Source organism: Pangasianodon hypophthalmus, chromosome 17 (assembly GCF_027358585.1).
Source record: "Pangasianodon hypophthalmus isolate fPanHyp1 chromosome 17, fPanHyp1.pri, whole genome shotgun sequence".
Lineage (NCBI taxonomy): Eukaryota > Metazoa > Chordata > Actinopteri > Siluriformes > Pangasiidae > Pangasianodon > Pangasianodon hypophthalmus.
The window spans coordinates 15,453,886-15,478,215 of record NC_069726.1 but is presented as its reverse complement, the minus strand read 5'-3'; the positions used below and the strand labels follow the sequence as shown (position 1 = coordinate 15,478,215).

At 40.3% G+C, this 24,330-nt stretch overlaps 2 protein-coding genes across 4 annotated transcripts; one reads left to right on the top strand and one right to left on the bottom strand.

Moving 5' to 3' along the window:
* Positions 1-476: 476 nt before the first annotated feature.
* Positions 477-2,602, bottom strand: LOC113543594 (la-related protein 6-like). Its single transcript, XM_053241166.1, has 3 exons — positions 2,441-2,602; positions 2,134-2,341; positions 477-2,001 (listed from the first exon to the last, which is right to left on the bottom strand). The coding sequence occupies exons 1-3, from the start codon at positions 2,461-2,463 to the stop codon at positions 1,054-1,056; spliced, it is 1,179 nt and encodes a 392-aa protein (XP_053097141.1). The 5' UTR covers positions 2,464-2,602; the 3' UTR covers positions 477-1,053.
* Positions 2,603-6,473: 3,871 nt separating this feature from the next.
* lmnb1 (lamin B1) lies at positions 6,474-23,500 on the top strand. 3 transcript variants are annotated; one of them, XM_026941948.3, is made up of 12 exons: positions 6,474-6,588; positions 6,911-7,295; positions 16,770-16,926; positions 17,029-17,154; positions 18,279-18,449; positions 19,019-19,144; positions 20,331-20,551; positions 20,683-20,908; positions 20,997-21,101; positions 21,238-21,357; positions 21,473-21,574; positions 22,366-23,500. In XM_026941948.3, exons 2-12 carry the CDS (start codon positions 6,925-6,927, stop codon positions 22,411-22,413), a joined length of 1,773 nt encoding a protein of 590 aa, XP_026797749.1. In that variant the 5' UTR covers positions 6,474-6,588; positions 6,911-6,924; the 3' UTR covers positions 22,414-23,500. The 3 variants fall into 3 exon arrangements, with proteins under 3 accessions (XP_026797749.1, XP_026797748.1, XP_026797747.1); XM_026941947.3 differs by having other exon boundaries at positions 6,486-6,593; XM_026941946.3 differs by lacking the exon at positions 6,474-6,588 and having other exon boundaries at positions 6,600-7,295.
* The last annotated feature ends 830 nt before the right edge of the window (positions 23,501-24,330 follow it).

Below are 24,330 nucleotides of genomic sequence, written 5' to 3'. Positions count from 1 at the left end.
TAACATGGTTATGAAAAAAAGGTGTCTCCAGGAAATTGAGAACTAGAACTCAGAACTAAAGGTACCAAACTGTACTTTTCCTTGTTACTCAGGTGGTACTATTAAAGGGCACATCTTTTGTACTTTTAATATGTATAATTTCACCTTTTAAAATAATATAAGGTACATCATTTGACATGAAGAACCACTGATGCACCTTTAAAGCATTATTCTAAAAGCCAGTTAAAGCTGCACCTACCTATGAACCTTCCCAGGTAAAAGATACAAACTAAAGGTACTAAGATTTACCCTTAATGGTACCACCCCAGCAAGTGCAGTTTGGTACCCTTATTTCTAAGAGTGTATTTTATGATCACTTGTAAATGTAAATTTATTATTATTATAGTAACCTGCCAGTTTTAGTATTATTATTATTATGTAGTATTATCATGTTAGACTTTGCATTCCTCTGGGTTCTTTGGTTTTCTTCCGCTACCCAAAAACATGCTGGTGGACTAGCGACACCACATTGCTCCTATATATGAAGGATGTGAGTGATGTCCTGTGATGATCTGGCATCCTGTCCAGGGTGAATCCTTTCCCTGAACTGCCTTTCACCCAGTATTATAAAATCTGTATCCACTGAGTCCCTGACCTGTATAAAATGGTTACTGTAGATGAAAGAATGAATAAATGTTCAATTCTTTATGTATGGCTGATTTTCATGACTCGGATTAGTGTTTGGCCTCACTTTTTTTTAAACAAGACCTTCTTAGTTGAGATTAATAACAGTGCAGGTTGGTGTAAGGGTGATTGTAGAGGCTCATTAAGAAGCTATGCGAGGTTTTCAGGGGGAAAAATATGGGAATGTGTTCATTTCTGCAATGTGAATGAAAGCAATTTGATTTGTACTTGAAACAGCTAAAAATTCAGTGATGGATTAATTGTTTATTAAGACACAAGCAAAGAACCATTACACACAACTTTACATTTAGAGGTCAGCAAATCAAATGACGAAGTAATACACAGCACAAACAGCAAACACCTGATTACTGTAACTAAATAATTGGTTTCTTATACTTTGAATGAATAATGAAGTCTTTTTCTAACTATGATTGCATGAAAACCTCTACTCCCATCAGGACCATAAGGCAGACGCAGGACTCCAGGAGGCGCTGTGTCTCCATTTAGAGCCCTCTTTTCACTCGTCTGACAGTGTTTGTTTTGGGTGGCACACAACTTGCGTTTGTCTCGCAACTCTGGACTTGTGTCTGGACTGCCCCAGACCTCGGAGGCTAAGAGTGGTGAAATGCGAGGGCCTGGCATGGGTGCACGGACACATCTGGGGCTGGAACGTGGGCTACTTAAGGGGCTGCCACACACCTGGCTGGAGAAAAAACGAGGGATGCTCAGAGGCGATGAGGAGGCGAACTCTGATTCTGAGGAGCTGCATGCTGAGGAGTCTTCACCACAAGTCTGAAGCTGTAACATGCGCTGGTTCAGGATGGAGATCCCCTTCCCGTTACTTCTGTCCTCCAAACCCACATCCACAGCTTTCTTCTTGGAAGCTTTCCCCACCAGGAGTACTCTCATGTTACCTTCAGACTGTGAGAGTTGGTGGTAAGCACGTCCAGCTCCTTCCAGATCTTCGTATTCCACTAGTACGCTCTCCTTAGTGAACAACTCTGGGTATCTGTAGCTGTATTTCTGAAGCTCGGGTGGAAGCTCTCTGCCAGGCCGGTTGACCCGAGCCATGGTGATGGTGCCAAATGGCTCCAGTATTTCAATAGCAGTTTCCATGGTGCTCTTGTGAGGTGTTGACGTGTCATGTGCCATGTCCTCTGTCAGATTTGATTCTGTGACATTCCAGACCAGCAGGAGTCTGCTGGGTACCTGAAAGAGGATGGACTCTGGCACCGGATGTATTCTACGCACTTTATTTCCCTCTTTGTTTACCTCTAGTGCTAATGAATGCCTAAGGGCATAGGCTGTGACCCGCCAGTCTTTTGTGAACTGCTTCATCTGGAATCAAAGTGAAAAGGGCCTTAGACATTTAGCCAGGTACACCAAAAAATCATGCAAAAAAATGTAAAAAAGGCCAACAAAGGTAGAACTTTAATGCTATTACAGAAAAGTTAAAAAGCACCAGCTTACCTTTTTAAAAGAGGTCAACAACTTGATATTGACATAACCCATCTTATTTCTTCTGACATGCTTTAAAAGGAAAGCATCCTTAGCCAAATTCTCATCAGAGAGGTAATATTCAATCTGAGAGACCATCTTTTGTATCAGATCAGCATCCGGAGGTATCCAGTCATCAAGGTCTATATCTTCATCATTTTCATTCGACACAGAGAAATATCTGAGGAGGGAGAAAGGAACAGGGTGTACTGTTAATACACAAATGAGAAAAATGTTTCACAAGCAAAAAAAAAAAGTATAATACAACAGTAGAGCTTACTTTTTATTGCTAAGGCTGTCCATTTTGTCTTCAGCGCTGATGTTTCTGTGCAGTTGGCAGCAGTACTCTTCAAATGTGTATGTCAGTGTGAAAATGTTTAATAACAGCCCTCAGAGCCTGAGTGGTCTTGTCTGCCCTCGATACTCTCCTTCACTGTTATAAATCTGCTGAAAACACCCACACAGCTGAGTCTGTCATGCAGCATCTAACCAATCAATAGCGTTTACGAGAATAATGCTGCAAAGTGGTATTACCATTTGAGGACACTTCCACACACTGACATCACAAGAGGAGCCAAAAAAAGTTACACAAACTTCTTGTGCCAAAAATAGCTATATTATGTGATTATATTATCATAAGGATCTACGTGGGATTCGGGTTGAAAAATAGCTCATCACTGGTATATACTTCATTCTCATATGGTATTATTTTTAATTTCACATGTTTTAGTTCAATATTATGAACAATAGATGTTCTATCTCCAAAACCGAGGGTGAAGTTAGTATTCAATGGATACATCAAGGCCACTCTTAATTCTACATGAATAAACAACAAAAGAGGCTGCAGCAAATCAGTGTCCAAATCAAAGTCCTTCTAGTTTCTTGCAGCGAAAGAAAATTTAACTATGGACTGCTGTTATCAAGATATTCTTAAAGTATCCGACTATGACAGAGAGATTAATAATTACTCGATATGCTGGATGTGTCTGCAGGATTGTCATTTGTTTCAATTGACATACTTTCAATCAATTCTAGATATCTTTCAATATACACTGTCTAGGTTGTTGACACTAAGAAATACATACAGATGTAGTATAATAAAAAGGTCAGGATGGTATACTGATTGCAATGTACTGACTGAACTTCTCACACTAACCTGAACCGTCATGCACCACAGAGCCAAGTGCTCATATCAGATAACAGAGAGAACCGTGTCTGCAGTGCCACATGTTTTGCCTGCTGTCTCCAAAGCTGTAGCTGTTAGCTAGCTTATGTAATTTGCATTAAGTATAGTTCAGAAGTACAAAATGTATCAGAATTGATCAAACCTCTTATGAAGCCACTATGAACATGGTATATTTATGCTATGGTTGTAGCTAGAAATGTAGCTATAATCTAGCTAATTTTATATAGCTGGGCCCATCAACAAAAATTAATAATATCACAACATAAATGTAGCAAGCTAAGAAGACCGTGCTTTTATAAGAAAATAATCACCGGTAATTACCACCCTCCTACATCAGGATGTCACGAAGTGTTTTATTCCTCTCATACCACAGCAATTTGCCAACAATTACAATTAAAGAATTGACACTTTTACCTGTTTATTTTTATATTTAATGTTATGGAATGTCCACACAGATCGTTCCCATTACCACTTACGGTATAGTAGCTATAAACAGTTGTTCCTTCAGCCTCCCTTTTTTCTCTCCCTTTAATTAACAAGACAAAAAAAATGCTGCTTGTCATGTTAGTGCAAAGTTTTCTTTTTTTAATCCACGTAATATTAATCTTAGATTATGTGGAGTGTATTGAACATACTGAAATAGTAACATATATGAACAAGTGCATTAATATAAACTTGTTTTGAATAACAGCTGGCACTGCTGTCAAATCCATGCTGTTATGGAAAATTTTTCAACACCTTCTGGCCAATGAGATGCAGGAATTCACCAGCGCTGTGGTCTAATCAGTTTTAGAGAATGATTAGGTTTGTTGTGTGTTGGCCACCTGCTCAAAACGATTTTCTAAAGCAGCCTGTAGACACAACTAATTTATAAATTTGGATTACATTACTTTATAGTTTTACATGAGACTTCATGTTTCAGCAATGTTCAGCACTCCACAACTACTGCTTACTCAACATTAAACGACTTTTTGTGTCTTTCTGAAAAAGTGTGAGATACTATATTTTGCCCATGTCCCAGCTTCCCAGGGACATTACTGGGTAAGTAGTCCTAGGCCCAAGTCAGGTCAGGGCCCCAGTTGATCCACTGACCACTGTGAAATAGACCTCTTAAAGAGTGATAGCCTTCACTCAAACTATCTCAGGATTTTTTTTTTTTTTAGAAGAAAGAATACTAATTGATTCTGTCAAATCACATGTGCACAGGTGGTTTTCACAATTGGTGAAGACTTTTGAAATGATCTAACTGCAATGCAAACTTGACATTCCATACTGGCCTCTCTCTTCTTTTTCCTTCTGGTTGTGTGTTATAGTAATATTAGCCTCGGCCTCAGAAGCTCCATAGCCTTTTCTGGCCATAGCTTTCAGGATCTTGAAGGTTGCACACACCTGTGTACACACTCTGTGTGCTGGTTTCCAGGAGGAAGAGAAATTTTTAAACGGCATGACATAATGAGCTTTTCAGAGTATATAGTCACTGGACTGAAAAAGTTAAGAGAATCACATCTTTAAAAGCTATTAAAGAGTCACACTATCCTCTCTTTGTGAAAGGAGGTGGTTCCTGGTCTACTTTATTGACAAAACATACTGGAATTTTTAGTGACACTAGTGGGCTGGCTTGTGAGACCTCTATGAATGTGTTTTATTTGCAGTGGTAGCTCAGTGGTTAAGCTAATGAGCTACTGTTTGGAAGGTCGAGAGTTCAAATCCCAGCACTGCCAAGCTGCCACTGCTGGGCCCTTGAGCAAGGCCCTTAACCCTCAACTGCTCAGATATCTAAAATTAGATAAATGGAGGTCGCTCTGGACTCTGCAGTGTTGGGATTTGAACTCATGCCCTTCTAAGCATAGCATACTTTTATGTAATGCTATTTGTGTGAATGTTGCTATATGCACGTGGAATGTTTTGCACTGATTTACCAAGATATAATTCTCTGTACTCTGTATCTTTTTGTGAATAAAGAGATTCTTTTTCTGACATAGTAGCACATAGCAACAACTCACCAAAAATGAATGTAAACACAGAGTTCTGTTGTAGGTAGTAATTACCCAGGATTGATTGGTATGTTGGTTGGGAGGCAGGTGGACCACAAAACGACGACAAAAACAGTTTAACTCTGAGAGAGAGACAGAGAAACGGTTACTCTTCTCACATATTATACACTGATATTCATCAGTGTAATTGCATGCATTGATTATCCCTTAACATTGCACTTAAACTGAACTGTCTTCAGATGCATATGGTTCAGCTACAATACCATCAGGAAATAGTAATAAGCACTACTCAGGCCAACCATCATGCTGTTTCTCTAAGAGACATTTGCATTGATTTAAAAGTAGTTGCATGGATGTGCTTTAGACTGTGAAACTTCTTCTTTAACAAATATCAAATGCTGCATATTTGTTAAAGAAGAAGTCTACATTTTAGCAGAATTGTTTTATGCTTAATAAAGATTTTCAAAAGCAAATAATTTTCTAAATATGTGGCATTGCAAGTATAAGTAGACTACTTAATCTTATTAGAGCAACATATGCTGCAGATTTATCTTGCTGGTTATAACAGATCAGTTTGCTGGAAATTAAACTTTAGACCAAAAAGGATGTTTGAGGAAGATTCCACATTAATAGTAGGAGTTACAGTTTTGCCAAATCTCAGGTTTAATCTGTGTGTGAAACCAGTGCAGTTCATTTTTGTCATGGTTACTTTCACAAGGGCTAATGGCTTCATCATTTTTTAAAACTGAACACATGACTTGTTATTTATGTAAATGCATTAAAGGCGATTTTATTATATTACTGTTAACATATTATAAATGAAACGAATATTAAAACAAATTTAGAGATGGTCATATTCATAATAGTGGTGCAAAAATGAGCAGAAATAAAATAAGTGAAAAAAAATGGCAGTGATCAAAAGAAAGCTTAGGCTACTTTGTCTGTCTTTTTTTTTTTTTTAAGTTCACTGCAACATCTGCATTCCAAGTCAGACTGACAGTCAGTAATAAATCAGAGCAGGGGGAATGTGTGCGTTTTCCTGGTCTCTGTACCACGTGCTGTAACTTCTGCATTATTGGCGCAAAGCAAACTGCATTCCAAATAATTTGAATTTTGTCTCGAGCGCTCAGTTGAAAACGTTGAGCTGCGTCGGGATCTGTGATTGGGCTGTCTAGGTCACGTGACCACTGCATACTGATAAGCGGCCATATTAGTCAAGCCCATTCTTTCATTCGTTTGGAACACAAAGTAAGGTATTTGTGTGAGCTTTGCGGTTTTTTTTTTTTATTGTTATCTTTTTCCTTCCGTTAGCTTTTGTGTCTTATAGGTGCTGTGTTTAATATAGGATGACTTAACATTAACTTCGCGTTTCTACCTAATTATTTAAGCTAATTTACGCTGCTCTGGGCCCTTATCTATCGACCACTTGGCTATATATAACCATATTCCTAATCGTTTTTACGTCGTGGTGCTAGCCGAAATAGTTAGCATTCTAAAGAAACGGTTTCCAGCGTCGTATCAATTCATATTGTCCAACCAAAAACCTAAGGATATTTTACTTTTATTCCAGCTTTTCAGTTTAGAATGGCGACCGCCACTTCCACCCCGGCCGGCCAGAGGATAAGCACCCGGGCGAGCACCGCCGGCGGCGGCACTCCTCTGAGCCCCACAAGGATCACCAGGCTGCAGGAGAAAGAGGAGCTGAGCAACCTCAACGACCGCCTGGCCACTTACATCGACAAAGTCAGGAGTCTAGAGTCAGAGAACAGCGTTCTTCACCTGCAGATTTCTGAAAAGGAAGAGGTGAGGAGCCGGGAGCTGACCGGCCTCAAGGCTCTGTATGAGACGGAGCTCGCGGACGCGCGGCGCTCTCTGGACGACACGGCGAAAGAGCGGGCCAGGCTGCAGATCGAGCTGGGAAAACTCCGAACCGAGCATGAACAACTGCTGCAGAAGTGAGTGACCTTCCTTACTGCTTTAAGTTTCTGGCTCGTGCGCGCGTTTCTTTTTTTAAAACCAATGAATACAGTTTCCTCCTCGTGCTTGCGACATTGTTTCAAAATGGCCCGCCATTTGTAACTCAGTAGGAATGGCCGCTCAGCGGTTACAAATGCAGTGTGTGAGTGTATGCAGGCGTGTGCTCTGAGCTCTTCAGCCTGACATGACAGAAGAGTTCATGTGAAAAGCTAGCAGTAGGCAGGCTGACAGTCCTCACTGGCATGGCACTGTAGTGAGAGGGCGCTTTGAGTGTGATTGGGGTGCCAGTGATTTTATGGCGCGGTTGCGTTATTGAGCACTTCCACAGGATATGCAGTTTACGTATCAGTATAATGTACGGGTGAAGTTTGGACTTTTCCAAGTGCCACACCTTTGCTGGCTGTGGGGGAGGGGAAGCTACCTACAGTTTCAAGCTAGTTGCAGTGGAAAACTAAGCACAGAGCGAGTTGTTGGTTGTGTGTGTGTGTTTGTTTAATTTTTTACCTTTTTTTCCTTATTTTTAGATGACAAAAAATTGATTCTTGACACGTGTTTTTTTTGGTTATTTTAACCTTTTGTGTTCTATTCAGGTCAAATTAACCTGCTTTAACTACTTAAACTTTACTTACAGTGGAGCCATACATTGTTTCCCCCCCAGACAGCTCTCTGTGTTTGGTTCATTTTCTCTGAACAGTGAAAAGGAGAAATTTAGCCCACTTTTTTGGTGCATCAACTATATCTTGCTTCATATTTTTATTACACAAGCTTTGGGTCATTTTACATTTATGGCATTTGGCAGATGCCCTTATCCAGAGCAACTTGCATTTATCTCATTTATACAACTGAGCAGTTGAGGGTTAAGGGCCTTGCTCAAGGGCCCAGCAGGAGCAGCTTGGCATTGCTGGGATTTGAACTCTGAATCCTCCGATCAGTAATACAACATCTAAGCTACCACTGCCCTGAAATATCAATTTGACTGTCATCAACTGTCACGAAAAATAATACACATGGGTGAATTCACTTACTGTTACATTACCTCCATGTTTTATTTACCCCTGTTCTCACACACCTGCTGGTATGATCAACAGGCATGAGAACTGTTTTTTTTTGTGTGTTTTTACAGTTTCCACATTTCTCATTTCAGATGTAATTTTCTGTCTTAGCTGACCAAAGTCAATACAGCCTGTACAAGGATTAAGAAGTTTTAGTCAGTGCTGTTTTCATGGTTTTCATTCTGTTGTGGTCAAAGTGGGCAAAGCTGGAATGTTTCCCTTTGTCTGTGTGTTTGGGGTTTGTGCGTCTTCCTTTTCCTTTAAAAACTTCGTGTAATTGGAGTGGTCAGTAATGGGCTGGTGTCACTAGTAGGCATGGCTTATGGTAGTACTCCTAGTAGTAAAAATGTTTCCTTTAACTGGTTGGAAGTTGGTCCGATCCCACTCATTGCACACTGGTGTCTGTTGCAAATTAGAGGGAAGCAAAGTCTCTTGATGTTGACTGCTTATTTCTGAATGTCTACTTCCTTTATATTCACTGATTTCGAGTTTGTATTTACTTGCATGCTGTTGTTGGAGGTTATAAGTGAGCTTTTCTTACCCTTTTAAAGAAAAACTAATTAATTGCTGACCTTGTGTGAAGAGATCTTAAGATAGCAGTCAAAAATAGACAACAATCATTGATCCGAGATAAATTCATCCTGTAAGCAAATATTTAAGCTTTCTATTCATTCTTGATACTGATTTATATTTAGGTTTAAGTCTGTCTATGTAAGTGGCTGTTACGATATTAACATTAGAATGCAAGGCATAGATTTAAAAAAACATGCACCATACTCATGATGGGCACTCCTTTCTGCCCAGCTTTGACCCATCGAGGCATGGACTCCACAAAATCTCTGAAGGTGTCCTGTGGTATCTGGCACCAAGATGTTAGCAGCAGATCCTTTAAGTCCTGTAAGTTGTAAGGTGGGGCCTCCATGGAAGCCAAGTCTACATCTTGACCTCTTTGTCATGTTCCACAAACCATTCCTGAACAGTTTTTGCAGTGTGGCAGGGGGCATTATCTTGCTGAAAGAGGCCACTGCCATTAGGGAATAATGTTGCCATGAAGGGGTGTATTTGGTCTGCCACAGTGTTTAGGTAGGTGGTATGTGTCAAAGTGCCAGGACCCAAGGTTTCCTAGCAGAGTATTACCCAGAGCATCACGCTGCTTCCGCAGGCCTGCTTTCTTCCTGTAGTGCACCCTGGTGCCATGTCTTCTCCAGGTAAGCGACACACACGTACCCGGCCATCCACATGATGTAAAAGTACATGTAATTGATTAGACCAGGCCACTTTCTTCCATTGCTCCATGGTCCAGTTCTGATGCTTGCGTGCCTGTTGTAGACTCTTTCGGCGGTGGACAGGAGTCAGCATGGGCACTCTGACTGGTCTGCGGCAAGCTGCAATGCACTGTGTGTACTGACACCATTGTACTGACAGCATTAATTTTATCAGCAGTTTGTGCTACAGTGGCTCTTCTGTTGGATTGGACGAGACGGGCTTTCCTTCGCTCCCCACGTGCATCAGTTAGCCTTGTGCACCCATAATCTTGTTGCTGGTTCATGGATAGTCCTTCCTTGGACCACTTTTGATGGGTCCTAACCACTGCATACCAGGAACACCCCACAAGAGTTGCTGTTTTGGAGATGCTCTGACCCTGTCGTCTAGCCATCACAATTTGGCCCTTGTCAAAGTCAATCAAATTCTTTGGCTTGCCCATTTTTCCTGCTTCCAACACATCAACTTCAAGAACTGACTGTTCACTTGCTGCCTAATATATCCCACCCCTTTACAAGTGCCATTTTAAGGAGATAATCAATGTTATTCACTTCACCAGTCAGTAGTCTTAATGTTATGGCTGATCAGTGTATATATCTTAGACTCACTCCAATAAAACTCTGTACACTGAAGTACCAGTATAGGATATCACAAAGAATTTGAAAAATATATACCACGACTATTTAGGTTTAGAGCTGAGAACAATTACAAAAACAGAAAAATCATAACTTCCATTTAGCAGACCTGTTTTAATTACCTTTGTAAGTGCAGAAAATTTATAACCAGCCATATGATGTGGAACACTTATGATTGCAAAGTACCCCTATCAAGGTACACAAAGCCCTTTGCGTATTCAAATGGCAGCGTGCATGCTTGGATCCATTTTGCACATCTCAATACACAATGAGAAAAGTAATTATTTTTATTTTTTTTTTAAATTTAGCAATGACTGTCAATTTCATAAGTTGTTAGCATTGGTGATTTATTAATTTAGTTATTGTTTTAGAAACATGAATCACATTATTTTCTGACTTTCTGCTTCAGTGTCAAATAAGTCTACTGGTGAAATGAGAAATGTTGCTTCCAATACAATGAATTTACGCAGCAGGTCTGAATTGATGCATGTGGTTTACAAGCTCTGTATTTGCTGCCGGCTTTATTTGATACATATGGAGTCACAGCTAGTCATCTGTCATTTATTCATCACTTAAGCAAATTCAGCAGTCGGGGTGAAGGTCAGTTCGTGTTTGTTTGAATGGTCATCAGTCATAGAGAACATGTAAGAGTGAAGCTTCACCCAGTCTCAAGGCCACATGCAGCTTTTTCCACCATTTAGGAAACTCCATTCATTAGGCCAATTGCTAAGCATTAACCTTATCCCTGAAATGTGATCCTGAATTAGAAGTAGATGGTGGTCTTGTGCTTTGTCTGTGAAATGGTCTTGTGGCTTCCCTTGTAAGAAGCTTTATTGGACGCCCATGCTTGTAAATCAGTTGACTGCCAAGCTGGAGTCTCTAATCAGCTGGCTAATTTGTAATTTTGGACTGTCCTACACCTTTAATGGTTTAAAAAGTTGTAGAGAGTACAGAGCAGGGCTGGGTGCTGGGAACTAAAACAGGTTTTGCATATACCTTAATATTTTTAAAACCCTGATTTAGACACTGGTTTAATTTCTCAAAATACTATTAAAGATAACTGGCAAATAAGTCAGTATTTTCATTCCCTATTATACAACATGGGTGCTTGGTTATTTCTTGGTCCAATAATTTTCAACCATTTGAGCTTACATTTGGATTTGCTTTATTGGTTGTTCACTTCAGCAACCCAAAAACTGAAAATATCCTCAGCAGACCCCTGCTTTATGTGTAATTGCACTGTCCTTTACTGGGCTTCAGGGCTAAATATAGCAAACAAAGCATAATGTGTGTAACTTTTAAAAATGCTACAACATTCAGATATTAATGATGCTGTGAGGAAGGCTTTCATCAACCCTGACAGAAAAATTGGGTTGGTCAGTAGAAGTAAATTTTCAATCCACTGCCCAGCCTCAGGTTAAACTTAAGAGTGTATGATTTTGTGTGTTTGTAATCATCTCCATGTTATAGTGCTATTCCCATCCCATGTCCTTTTTCCCCATATTGTCTTTAGCGGAACATAAGAGCTAGCCCTGGATACGCACCTACAAAACTATTTTTGTCTGACTTGGTATGGGAAATTCCAAGTGAATTTTGTCTTTGAAAGAATTCTGAAAATGAAAGCCATGTATGACTGTTTTACTAGTCCCTTTTTGAGCCTGAGAGGGTGTATTGACTGAATAACTTGAGTTGATTGACTGAAACATAAAGAACCCTCTTACCATCTGTTCCTAAGAAAGTGAGACAGACTCCCTTTATTTGTAACACCCGCATCTGCAGCGTGTGCAGTGTTTCCTTAGAAGAGAGCGTGTGTGTGTGTGTGTGTGTGTGTGTGTGTGTGTGTGTGTGTGTGTGTGTGTGGTGGGGGCAGTGGTCTCTGAATACAATGGTTAATGGATGGAGGACCCCGTGCATCTGATTTCAGTATGTAGAACACCTGACTAGTTTAGATTTTCCATATGGTTCAGTGAACATAGCTTTTTTTTTTTTTTTTTTTTTTTTTTTTTTTTTTTTTTGCCATTACATCTCAGAGGTTTGAGTGACATGACAGCTGAGACCATGTTTGGTATAGGTCTGCTGTCTAAGCCAGCTGTCCATTTCCTGCTGAGAAGTCCCTTTGTCCAGGTTGAGCAGTGAGGATGCATAGGATGCATTTGCTACCAAAAGCTTTATGGAGTTAATGGTCAGGGTTGTCTGTTGGTGAGGCTGCTCCAAGTGACCATTTAATAACAGATGGACCTTGTTCTTGGGGGAAACGCAAGCAAGCAGCAAGATGTGTTTGTCTCTTTAACAGACTTTGTGTCATCTGAGGCATAATGAAATTGCTGTGAAAATCCTTGCTAGGTCTTCCCCTTCTCCTTTACTAACTCTTATTTTTTTTGGATGATACTATACCCTCTTTTCCTCTGTAGTGCCCTACGGTACTGAGCAGAGAGAGGCCATTTGCTTTGGTCATTTGTAAACCATTCCTGTGGAATTTCCACGTGAGCACTAAGCCTAAAGCGATTTGAAACCATGCTCGGCACAATTCTTTTTTTTTTTTTTTTTTGGGCACGGTTAGCTGATCATACTTGATGCCACAAAATAGAGTGGGTGGAATGGCTTGACCTAGGCAGTCACACTTGCTCTTTGTGTGTGCAGTAAAAATGTAGCCCCTGTACCAATTAACATGTGGGCAGAGTAGAGTGATATAAAAAATGTTAACCCTAGTATTTAAGAATTTTACTGAATCTCCAGGCATTCAGCTACTTGTATAAATACAGCCTTAAAAGTATGCCTAGAGCCTGCTGGTCATCTAAGGTTACCTGGGCTGACTCTCCTTACGAGTAGACAGGAATGAGATGAATAGACAAAATCCAAAAATAAACAGTAACAGGGTGAATACTCCTATCCATGTAAACCAGCTGTGTAAAAGTGTAAAACTCACCATCAGTCAGCAGTGTTAATGAATTGTTATTAAACACCCATGTTGGTTGGTGAAAGTTATAGTATGCCCCAACAAAGAGTTCTGGATCAATTGAGGGTTCTCGGAACCCTTGCTGAAAGGAAAATGCATTGTAGTAAGCTTGCGCATAGAGCCCTTAAGGGTACCCCAAAGAGACATCTGAAGAATCTTTAAGGGAGCGTATGCAGTCACTTTAGTGCGGCATGCCAGGGAATCGAGCCTGGTCACTGGTTTTAGGCAGTGAAATCCTGTAGATGTTCACTGAAAGAAAAAAGTAAAACATGCATTGTGGACATAAATTCAGTCTTTGTGATTGAAAGCACAGCACACTCTACTTTACCACTGCAAAAAATTTCAGCATCCATAACATCAGGCTGTAGTTCTTATAGGAGTGAATCAGTATTATTGTTATCTTTCCATAGGGTGTCAAACAGTGGTGTGATTGTTATAATTTAGCAGTGATTGGTATTTGTATGGGTGTCATGTGACTTAGTTTGTGACCTGGCAAACCAGTATCAGAATGTATTTACTGATAGAGACTTAGGAACTTATGTAAGTCGCTCTAGATAAGGGCGTCTTCCAAATGCCATAAATGAAAAGTGTTCGGTGTATAGGCAATGCATTTGTCTTGTGAAAGTGCTCATGTGACCCCTTGCTGCCTGTTAGGGTTGCTATAAATGCATCACCAAGATGTAGGTAAAAGAGGAGCTTGAAAATAAATTACAAACTGGAATCCAATGAGTAGTCTATAGCATGTAGCTTACATCACCATGGAGAAAAGTTTTAGTCTCATGGATGTGGTCAGATATTCATGTCTGAAAAATATGCCTTTTACTTGCATTGGTTTCCTGTTAAGCAAAAGAGAAATTGTCATGTACATGACCTATACAGTATTTGTTGTGTTAATGGCAGGAAACCATGTTGGGGCTCACTGCACACTTTCAGGCAATGAGCACTCAGCTGTGTTCAGAATTCCTGACATGCCATACATTTTTGTTTTACTCAGTTAGTTCTTCTTTACCTATCTGTACTTCATGCCTCAAGCCCCACCTCTCATACTTGTGTGCACGCACACACACACACACGCGCGCACACACACTCTCTCTCTCGCTCTCTAAGGTCAATGCCCGTTAGATCCTCGGGTCAGTTCTGTAAAATTGTAGCAGGTCAGAGAAACCAATTACCAGTCATGTGCTGGGATTTGAACTTTCTGACACAAGCATGTTTCATAATCTGTGGTGAGTAGTCAGGTATTTATGATGCCCTTGAGCGGTGATGTGTCTGTAGCCTCACAGCTGTTAGAGTGCCAGTGCAGGTTTATATTGCGTGCAACTGCTTTGTTTTTTCAACATTGTCACGCCATGCATACATGTTAAAGCAATTTGTACCAAACCACAGCACTGTTAAACTCTTGGTGCTGATTGGTTAGAAAGTGTTGATTAATTTTCTGACAGCTCTGGATTACTGATTGGAAGTTGTGAGCTCCTGGTACTGACACTGTTGGGTCCTTGTGTATGACCCCTAACCCTCAAATCCTCAGCTCTATTATAAGTATCTTTGGATAGAAGTGGCTACGTATTCATGCACATCAATATTCTAATTAGTATTGAGTTATGTAAACGCCTCAATCCGATTGCCCGATTCGGATTAAGACAATATCCTGATTCCCTAAATTCCGATTCTCTCCCCTGGACTATGCCTGTTTTAATCGGAAATTTGTTGCATGTGAACATCTTATTCAGAAAATCCACTGAAAGGAGATGAATACACATGCACAGTCCCCAAGGAATTGTGGGTGCTAACAGATGCTTAGCTGTAGGCTAGTTATTTAGGAATGGCAACTCGGGCATATCTTACAACAACCATGTATACAGGAATATTCCGATGCTTGTATTCATATAAGCATTGTATTTGGAATATGGCTGCAAGCCGAATACAGACCTTAAACGGAATTTGATGTGCATGTAAACGTAGCCACTGTCTGCCAAATGAGTAAATGTAAATGCAAACCACATGTTTGTATTAATGTGCTCATTACTACATCATATTTTCTATGTAACATAAATAAGAGGAACTAGCTTTGTGGACGTTAACTATAAATACATTAACTATAAAAGGACAAAAATCAGGACATGTCCTTCTTGTCCACGACTAGGGGGCAGTCGTGGCCTAATGGATAGAGAGTCGGACTTGTAACCCGAAGGTGAACCTGAAGGTTGTGGGTTCGAGTCTCAGGTCCGGCAGGGATTGTAGGTGGGGGAGTGAATGACCAGCGCGCTCTCCCACCCTCAATACCGGTGTGTGTGTGTGTGTGTGTTCACTACGGTGTGTGTGCACTTGGATGGGTTAAATGCAAAGCACAAATTCCGAGTATGGGTCACCATACTTGGCCACAAGTCACTTCACTTCACTTTTTTAATAAATAAGAAATTGTACTTGTTGGCAGATTGGTTTGAGATATGAGGAGTGAAACACTGCTGTTATTGGAAAATAATAAGCTTTGCTCCAGGTCGCATTACACCACCTATCTCCTATAACAGCCCTGTAGTGTTTTATTCCTTACTTGTACCTCACCGTCCTGCACAGAACACTGCAAAAAGGTGTTTTTTAAATCCATTTTTGGTATGCACAGACTCAAATGGAAGAGTAACTCAAATGTTAGATGTTATGCTTAAAGTCACATGTTGTAATATAGTAGACTTCACACTGATGTCTAGTATATAAAGGCATGACTGTAAAGGCCCTATGTATGATCTGCGCATGTTCCCATGAGCCATACAGAGGAAGAAGCACCACAAATATGTAGCTAAGAATCCCATTTCCTGTCACTGTATGAGTAAGGTTTTGTATGTGCATTCTTTTCATTCACATAACTCCTCTGGAATGAGTAAGCTGTCCTTGTGTTTTGTGAATGAAGGCCTCTGTCAGACATGTCTGGACAGATGACCTATGAGTCAGGGATGTCGTCCTTTTAATAAATAATAACATGTAATATTTTAGGGGAAGGAATGGCTCTTATCTTAATTTATCCGATTTCATTTTTTCTTGATTATTACCAGCTTTGTAAAAGCATGCATTTTGCTTGGAGATCATTTTGCTTGGAGAGCTGCTTATGAATATTCAACATTAGAACATCAGGAAATACTTGCACAAAGACATTTTCTGTTGTACAAGGTGTCAGACAGAGCAATACTATGTTTACTTGTGTGAACAGGATCTTATCTTAAGATTATAAGTTATGGGTGCTCCTCCCTCTTTGCTTTGTAACGTGTAAATATGCTGATAACATTCAAAATGATAGCGTGGTTTGATGTTCAGATATTTCCCCACCCATCAAAAGCTCCCCTAGTTACCAGTGAGCAAATGTGAAACGTAATACAATCAGAGTCAATTATCATGAGTGCCTTGTTAATTAAATTGTCAGGCCTTCACCTTTGGATGCTCTCACCTACCCTTAATCTTAAAAACTGTTCCATTCTGTAGCTGGTGGTTTTGTTTAGCATAATGTGTCCTCATGTCTTCAGATACTAATGATGTGCTGTGTATCTGTGGTTGTAGCTATGCTAAAAAGGACGCTGACCTGGCCGGCTGTCAGGCTCGGCTGAAGGACGTGGAGGCGTTATTGAACACTAAGGAGGCTAGTCTGTCCACGGCCTACTCTGAGAAGAAAGCCCTGGAGGCCATGCTAGCAGATCTGCACGCCCAGATCCAGGAGGTACACCTCTCCTCTTAAAGTTTTTACTTTCTGTAGCAAATGTAATAATGTACTGGCACATAAGTTCCCAGCTAATGGCACTTTCACCTCTGTTGTGTTTAGCTGGAGGCAGCACTGGTCTCAGCTAAGAAGCAGCTGGGAGATGAGACTCTGCTGAGAGTGGATGTGGAGAACCGCTGCCAGAGCCTGGCGGAGGAGCTGGAGTTCCGCAAAAACATGTTCGAGGAGGTAAACGACACTCCCCTCTCATGGAATTTTTTTTTTACCGTTTCTTTCTTCCCCTTTCCCCAGTAGCATCATTTTCATTACTTATTGCTTAATATTTTGGAAATAATACAAATTGTGTCCAGTCTTTTATTTTTCAGTCAAAACTCAGCTGGTGCTGAACCTAACCCAAGAATCATAATAGTTCAGACTTTCATTGCCATTCCACATTTATCTCAGTCTGACAGTTGGTTTGTAATGTATGCTGATACCATCTTTCCTTAGTAATAGTATGAATAGTAGTAAACTAGCAGCAACCAGTTTGCTCATGGTCCTGGAAATGTGCTATGCTGCAGACAGATGGCATCAACAAAATGCATTGAAAGGAGTTAACAGGTGGTAACTGCCCACACACTGTTGCTGAAAGCTACCTAATAAAGCTGGTTGAATGATTGCACTTGCTGACCCATAACCATGTAGCTGTAGCACAAGAAAATGTACTACTAGACACAGTTTCTTTTTGCTTTCAGAGATTTACACTGGTGTAAAGAATCAGCAAAGTGTCAAGGTTTTAAAAAAAAAAAAAAATGTAATGTGGAAGATATGGTTTCCTATCTTGGGTAGGACAGTTTCCTTTGCTTGGGTAGTCACCTTCTAAAGAACTTGAGGTAGTTGTATTTCCTGTTTTATTACCAGGGAAGTTACATTGAAAAGTTGAAATGAAATTGTTTATAATAATAAAATATCTTTTATTTCCACTGTTGATATGATGTTGCAGCAGCATGACCTGGCAAATGAAGCTTAAATTCCTGCACTGTAGAGTGTTGACTCATACAAGGTGTATGCAAGTTTTCAAAAGAAATTAATAACATTTACAATAAGTAGGCACAAATATGATTCTACACCCAGATCCTGGGTGCATCACCTTAATTAAATACAGAAGCTGCCTTCTAAGACAAAGTAAAGGAATAGTCATGTCTGAACATGCATGTTTTACAATAGCCATACATTGCTCTATTGTTCCTTACCTGATGCTTACCCCGGTTTTATTGACTTTTTTTTTTTTTTTTTTATAGTGCTCAAAATATGCATTGTTAAAAAAAAAAAATACTTGCACACAGACTTTCTTCTGCTCACCTAACTCACAGGAAATTAAGGACACCCGGCGCAGGCATGAGACCCGGCTGGTGGAAGTTGACTCTGGTCACCAGATGGAGTACGAGTTCAAGCTGGCCCAGGCCCTGGCAGACATGAGGCAGCAGCATGATGATCAAGTCAAACTCTACAAGGAAGAGATGGAGCAGACCTACCTAGCCAAGGTGAAGCTCAATAATTGCTCATGAATTTGAGTCAGTTCAGTTACTCATAAATGCCACTGATTCAATAAAGTCCATAAATATCATTTCAGAATTTTTTTTAACCATTTTTACTCAGTTTCTGGATTGTTTATAGAGATGTGTGTAGGATTTATTAGAGGAAGTAGCATGTCTTTTTGAAGTAGAGTAAATAAAAGGGCAGTATGCATCAGGGTTTTTTTTTCTCTCCCCCAAAGTTGCTGTGAGTGTTGTACAAATAACATGACTTTAAAACCTTCTTGCACACAGTCTAATCACACATTTCCAAAGATTTTCTTAGTGTGTGATCATCCTAAAAATCCTTTATGATGTGGTTATCTGCTCTTTGCTATATAGTGTGGTTAGGGAAATTTTAGTTGAATGCAATAAAGGATGCCCAGAGTGTTGCACAGTGCAACACCTCTCTCAGCCGTGCCAGTGTTGCACTTCCTTCCAGCCTCTCAGCTCCTTCCAGTTTTAGTTCCTCTTTGCATTAAGTTCAAGCTCCCTTCCCACACTCTGGTCGAATTGAGCTGTCCCGTGTGTGTTTTCAGCTGGAGAACATACGCCTGTCTTCAGAGATGAACAGCAATTCAGCAAGCATGGCACGGGAAGAGCTGAAGGAGTCTGTTTTGAGGGTGGATAGTCTGGCAGCTCAGCTGGCCAGCTTGCAGAAGGAGGTATGTATTCCCTTAAACACATTCCTACTGTTTTTGCTGGGGAATTTACACCCTACATTATCTTGACAGGAAAAAAATTTGGTGTGTGTTAATTTCTGTCTTACCAATCATTTAGTGAAGAAAAAAAAAAATCAATTTTGATTAAAAGATTGTGTCTAACATCAGTAATGGAGCAAAGTGCGCAACAGTGTCTCACTTCTTTGCAGCTTGAATGAACTTCCTGTTTAGTATGTGCAGCTGATGTAGACATTTAAGATTCACAAGGGTCTGTTAGTTTTCTAATATCAGTCTGTCTGAGTTCATTAGACAGTGCCCAAAGAGCACTACACATAGCTAGTACTTACATTCTTCAAGTTGATTTTTTTTAAAAAATGACATCTGAAGTAGTAGGTTATGTTAACCTAGACCTTTTGGTTTAAAATTTGAGACAAACTGAGGACACATAACATTTTTGCTTGACTGCAAAATTCTCTTGCTCATGTGACAGAAAATGGCCGGCGGTGTACCAAACATTTTGAAACATTTTCATATTGGTGCCATTTTCCCTCTTATTTATGGCATGTTGGAGATCTGAGTTTTAAAGGTGCAGTGTGTAATATGAAAGACTGGACATGTATTGGACACGTAATCAAATAATTTTAAAGACGCCTTAAACTATTGACTTTTCAATATTGCCACGTAATGGATCTGTGTAGTTCCTTCATTTAGCCTACATTTCCCTTTTCTGACCCTGAAATTGGCTCTGACCAGAACCAGTACAGAGCTAGCACTTTTTCTTGCTTCATCCGAAGGGGTGGCATCTGCTTGGTGGGCTAAAAAAAATTGCAAAATGCTCCTATAAAATGTTTTTTTTTTCAGAATTTTAATATTGACACATGAACCTCACTGTGATCTCTATAATGTGCTTCAGCAGTGTAGGGTTTATTGTACTAGGCAGGGAAGAGAGACAGGAGAGACAACAGCTGCACAGTAGGAGGAGTGAAACAGGACCAGGTAAACAGAAGAGTGGATGAGGAAGGTAGATGAGAGATGGAAAAGTCAGGAATGTGTTTACAGGCAGGCTGCATATGGTCACTGCTCATAGGGTATGAATTTTAGTTGGCAAATCCTTTTTGCTCATTTTGTGTGCTCTTTCCTTATTGCTCCATTTTCTTCCTCTCTCATGTCTTTGTATTTGTTTGAATAGACACGTGGCTGGCAGGATCGCATCAGTGAACTGGAGGCTGCTCTGGCTCAAGAGAAGGATCTGAGCCGCAGGATGCTGGCTGATAAAGAGCGTGAGATCGCCGAGATCCGCGCCAAGATGCAGCAGCAACTTGATGAGTACGAACAGCTGCTGGATGTCAAACTGGCCTTGGACATGGAGATCAATGCCTATAGGAAGCTGCTGGAGGGCGAGGAGGAGAGGTAAAACTCACATTCACGTACGTTTATGCAGAATGTTTCAGATATGCTAGAGTGTGACAGGCTCAGGTCCACTGAACACGAACATTTAACGTTTTTCCTTCTATTTACTTTGTCAACACTCTCTTCTTCAGATTAAAGCTTTCTCCCAGCCCGTCATCTCGTGTGACTGTGTCTCGAGCCTCGTCCAGCCGCAGCGTTCGCACCACACGTGGGAAGAGGAAGCGTGTGGATGTGGAAGAGTCGGAGGCTAGCAGCAGTGTCAGCATCGCCCACTCAGCTTCTGCCACTGGCAACGTTAGCATCGATGAGCTTGACGTGGATGGCAAGTTCATCCGGCTGCATAACAACTCTGATCAGGTCAGAGACCATGAGGAAAAGATTTACTTAAAAAATATTCATCTCATGCATTTTGTGATGCTTATGCAAGATGTATGGACTTTTGTAGGACCAGGCAATGGTAGGGTTTGAGCTAACCAGAATTATTGGAGAAACTTCTGCTACCTACAAGTTCACTCCCAAATATGTCCTGAAGGCTGGACAGAAAGTCACTGTAAGTGCTTAGCTTTGCCTTTTAACAGTCATGGAGGAGTTCTTTTACTAATGATCTATTTTGAATAGTAGTTTATGCAACTGTCTATTTCTGAAATTGTTGCCTAGCTGTTTAAGTGTGATGCTGTCTGTTGTAGATCTGGGCATCTAATGCAGGTGTGAGCTCCAACCCTCCCACTGACCTCATCTGGAAGAACCAGAGCTCCTGGGGCACTGGTGAGAACATCAAGGTGGTCCTGACTAACCCAGAGGGAGAGGTAAGAAATTACACTCCAAGGAAAAAATGCCCTGGCTGCCACTATTTGGTTTGTAAAGTGTAATTCCAACAGTGGCCAGTGTAGAGTTCATCAGTGTCTGTAATGCTCTTTGCAGGAAGTTGCTGTAAGGAGCACAGTGTTCAAGACTGCCACAGTAGCCGAGGAAGAGGATGATGAGGGAGTGGAGGTCATTGAGGAAGAACTCTTCCTTCAGCAGGTGAGATGCAGTGTCTAGCATGTTGACTGTAAGAAACCATACTGCAGCATGGCAACAGCATGGCTGTGCTCACAAGCTTTACTTTCTTTGAGAGTGTAACAGCGGGTAGCATTGCTAACTCTCAGTTCCAGGCTCCCTGGTTCAATCCTGAGCTCTGGTTACTGTCTGGGTGGAGTTTTTTTGCATATTCTCCCCATGTCCACGTGTGCTTCTTCTGCATTCTCCAGTTTCTACTCACCTCCCAAAAACATGCCACGAGGCTACACTAGAGTTGGCTGTGCTAAATGGTCTTGGGTGTGAATGAACATGAGTGTGTGTGCATGATGCTCTGTGATGGATGGCCTGTCCTGGGTGTAATCTTGCTGTGAGCCCAGAGTTCCCAGGCTCAGTATCCACAGCCTTGACCAGGATAACGCACTGAAGATTAATGAATCTGATTAAAGAAAATGTAAACAGTCCACAAGTAAGATGGCAGAATAAAAATCCCAGTTCAGTTCTTTGCTGAAATTTGGAAAACCAAGTTGGACATCAGATTTTATAGACACCTCCTGTTCTGCATTGTAAATTGTCTCATGAAAGTTTGAACAAAACTGATCTTCATCTGTTCTGTTTTCAATGTGATTGGTAATTTATTAGTCAGTGTGTTGGAATGTTGTGGTTATATGTGTAGTTTATCACCTTTCCAGTTGAATTAGATTAATTCTAGTGTTTTCCATGCCTGAAAGAATTTTGGCCCTGTTCTCCAGTGTACTGAATCAATTAATTTTTTTTTTCTCTTAATGCCTTGCCAGGGAGAACCACCAAGAGAGGGCGCCAAGAGAGGCTGCTCGATCATGTGAGAGCAGTAACACTACACACCACCTAACTCTTCCACTACAGCCAGGTTCAGCTGCCAACTCTACAACCACCTCAGAACTATTTTTGTATCACTTGTGTATAATAAACTAAGTGAAGTTTTTTTTTTTTTTTTTTTTTTTCTTTTTTTAGTTTTAATGGATTATAAACCTTTTTTGGTACATTTTTATTTTGTATGTGAATTCGTAAAAACTCTTCAACTTTCTTTCTATGAACCAAAATTTAGCGATCAGTGGAGGACTGTAGTGAGACTGAGAGCTCAGTGACGAGTAGGCAGCTTTTGCAAAATTACCAAGTCCTCCAGGTGCTGTGATTTTACCTTTTTTCTGTATCCTCATTTTTTAAACATGGCATTTTAAGGGTCTCTTTATAGAAAAGTTATTTTATACTAGTTTTGTAGTTTTTAGCCAGACAGGTTCTGTATAATGGAATGTAGACTAAATTCACACATGGAAGGTAAAAACAGACTGCAGTTTCAAATACCATTTTAGAGAGGGCTGCTGGATATATTCATATTGTTAGTCTTTAAACTCAAGGAGTGTTTAAACTGCAAAGCACCACAAGGTGGCAGTCTAGACACATTCGGTTCTTTGGATACTTTTCTCTTGAAACTTGATTAACCAATATTCACCGTGCCAGTTTTTCTACTCTTGAAGTGCCAGCATGCTGACTTACACTCCCTGGCAAAATGTTTAATTGATAAGTTAGAGAAGAAACGTGGAGGCTAGCATAATGTTGTTTAGCTACTGTACTTTGCCAGCAGTTTATGTAAGCAGTCTGTAAATTGGGTAAATTGGCTACGCAATATCTCATTGTGACGAGACACTAAAGCAGCTGAGTGTAATGGTGCCATTTATATCGAATTACCTCTTAAGAATTAGCCTTGGATGGACTTGCTTTTATTTTATGCCAGATTGTTCCTCTTATCTAACTCTGAATAGTCTTATGCCTATATTTTGATTTTCATCTTAACTTTGAGTAGAATTGTGGGTTGTCCTTCATGTCACTTGCATGCTTTTGCTCTAACCTTTACAGTTTGTAAGGCAAAATAAAATTTTGTTGTATTTTCTATCTAGTCTGTCTGCTTTTTCCTTGGGTTTTCTTTCCCTAAAATTTCTAAATTCTATGGACAAATGTCTGTTGAATTTCTTTTTCTGTGGAAGATGAGTGATTTCGAGCCTCTCATTCTCTCACTTTTAGCTTTGGGTAAATAATTTACTCAACTGCACAGTGAGAGTTCATCTGATGGTTTGTATAGATTCACTGGCTGCCATACTTTCCTGAGTCATAAACCAGCATCACTAAACATGAAGGAAGCATAAGGCTAGACCACGAAGTGGTTGAGGTTTTCTGTTTTGCATCTGAGAACATGACGGTTGTCTTTTGGTCTGGCCATATGTCTGTCAGATTGAGATGTCAAGAATGAGTATTTGAATGTATGTAGGCTTTATAGGGAATCATCATTCTCACCAGCAGATGAACTGATTCAATGCTGGAATTGATCTAGACAAGGTCAAGGTCACAGCAAGGTCAAATTATAAAGAAGTACTGTACTTGTTAGCAGCAGAGGCATCCCTGTCATTTATTGATTGATTGATTGATTGAATATTTGCACAAGAAGCAAATTCCTTCCAGGAAGAACGTGTATTACTGAACACCCTTTTCTATCGTCGGACCAATTTGGGTTCTTTCTGGAACAAAGTTGTCATGCTCAGTTCGTTGCTGTAAATTTTTATTTTTTTTAAAACTAGTAACCAGTGAACTAATGCATTTTTAGTTTGTATTATACCAAGCTTGCAGAATGTAAAAAATGTGTGATGCGCACAATGAAGAAACCAAGGTGCAAATTCTTTTAAAAGCTTTTGCAGGGTCTTTGTCAGTGTGATGTTTTGCCTTGAAGT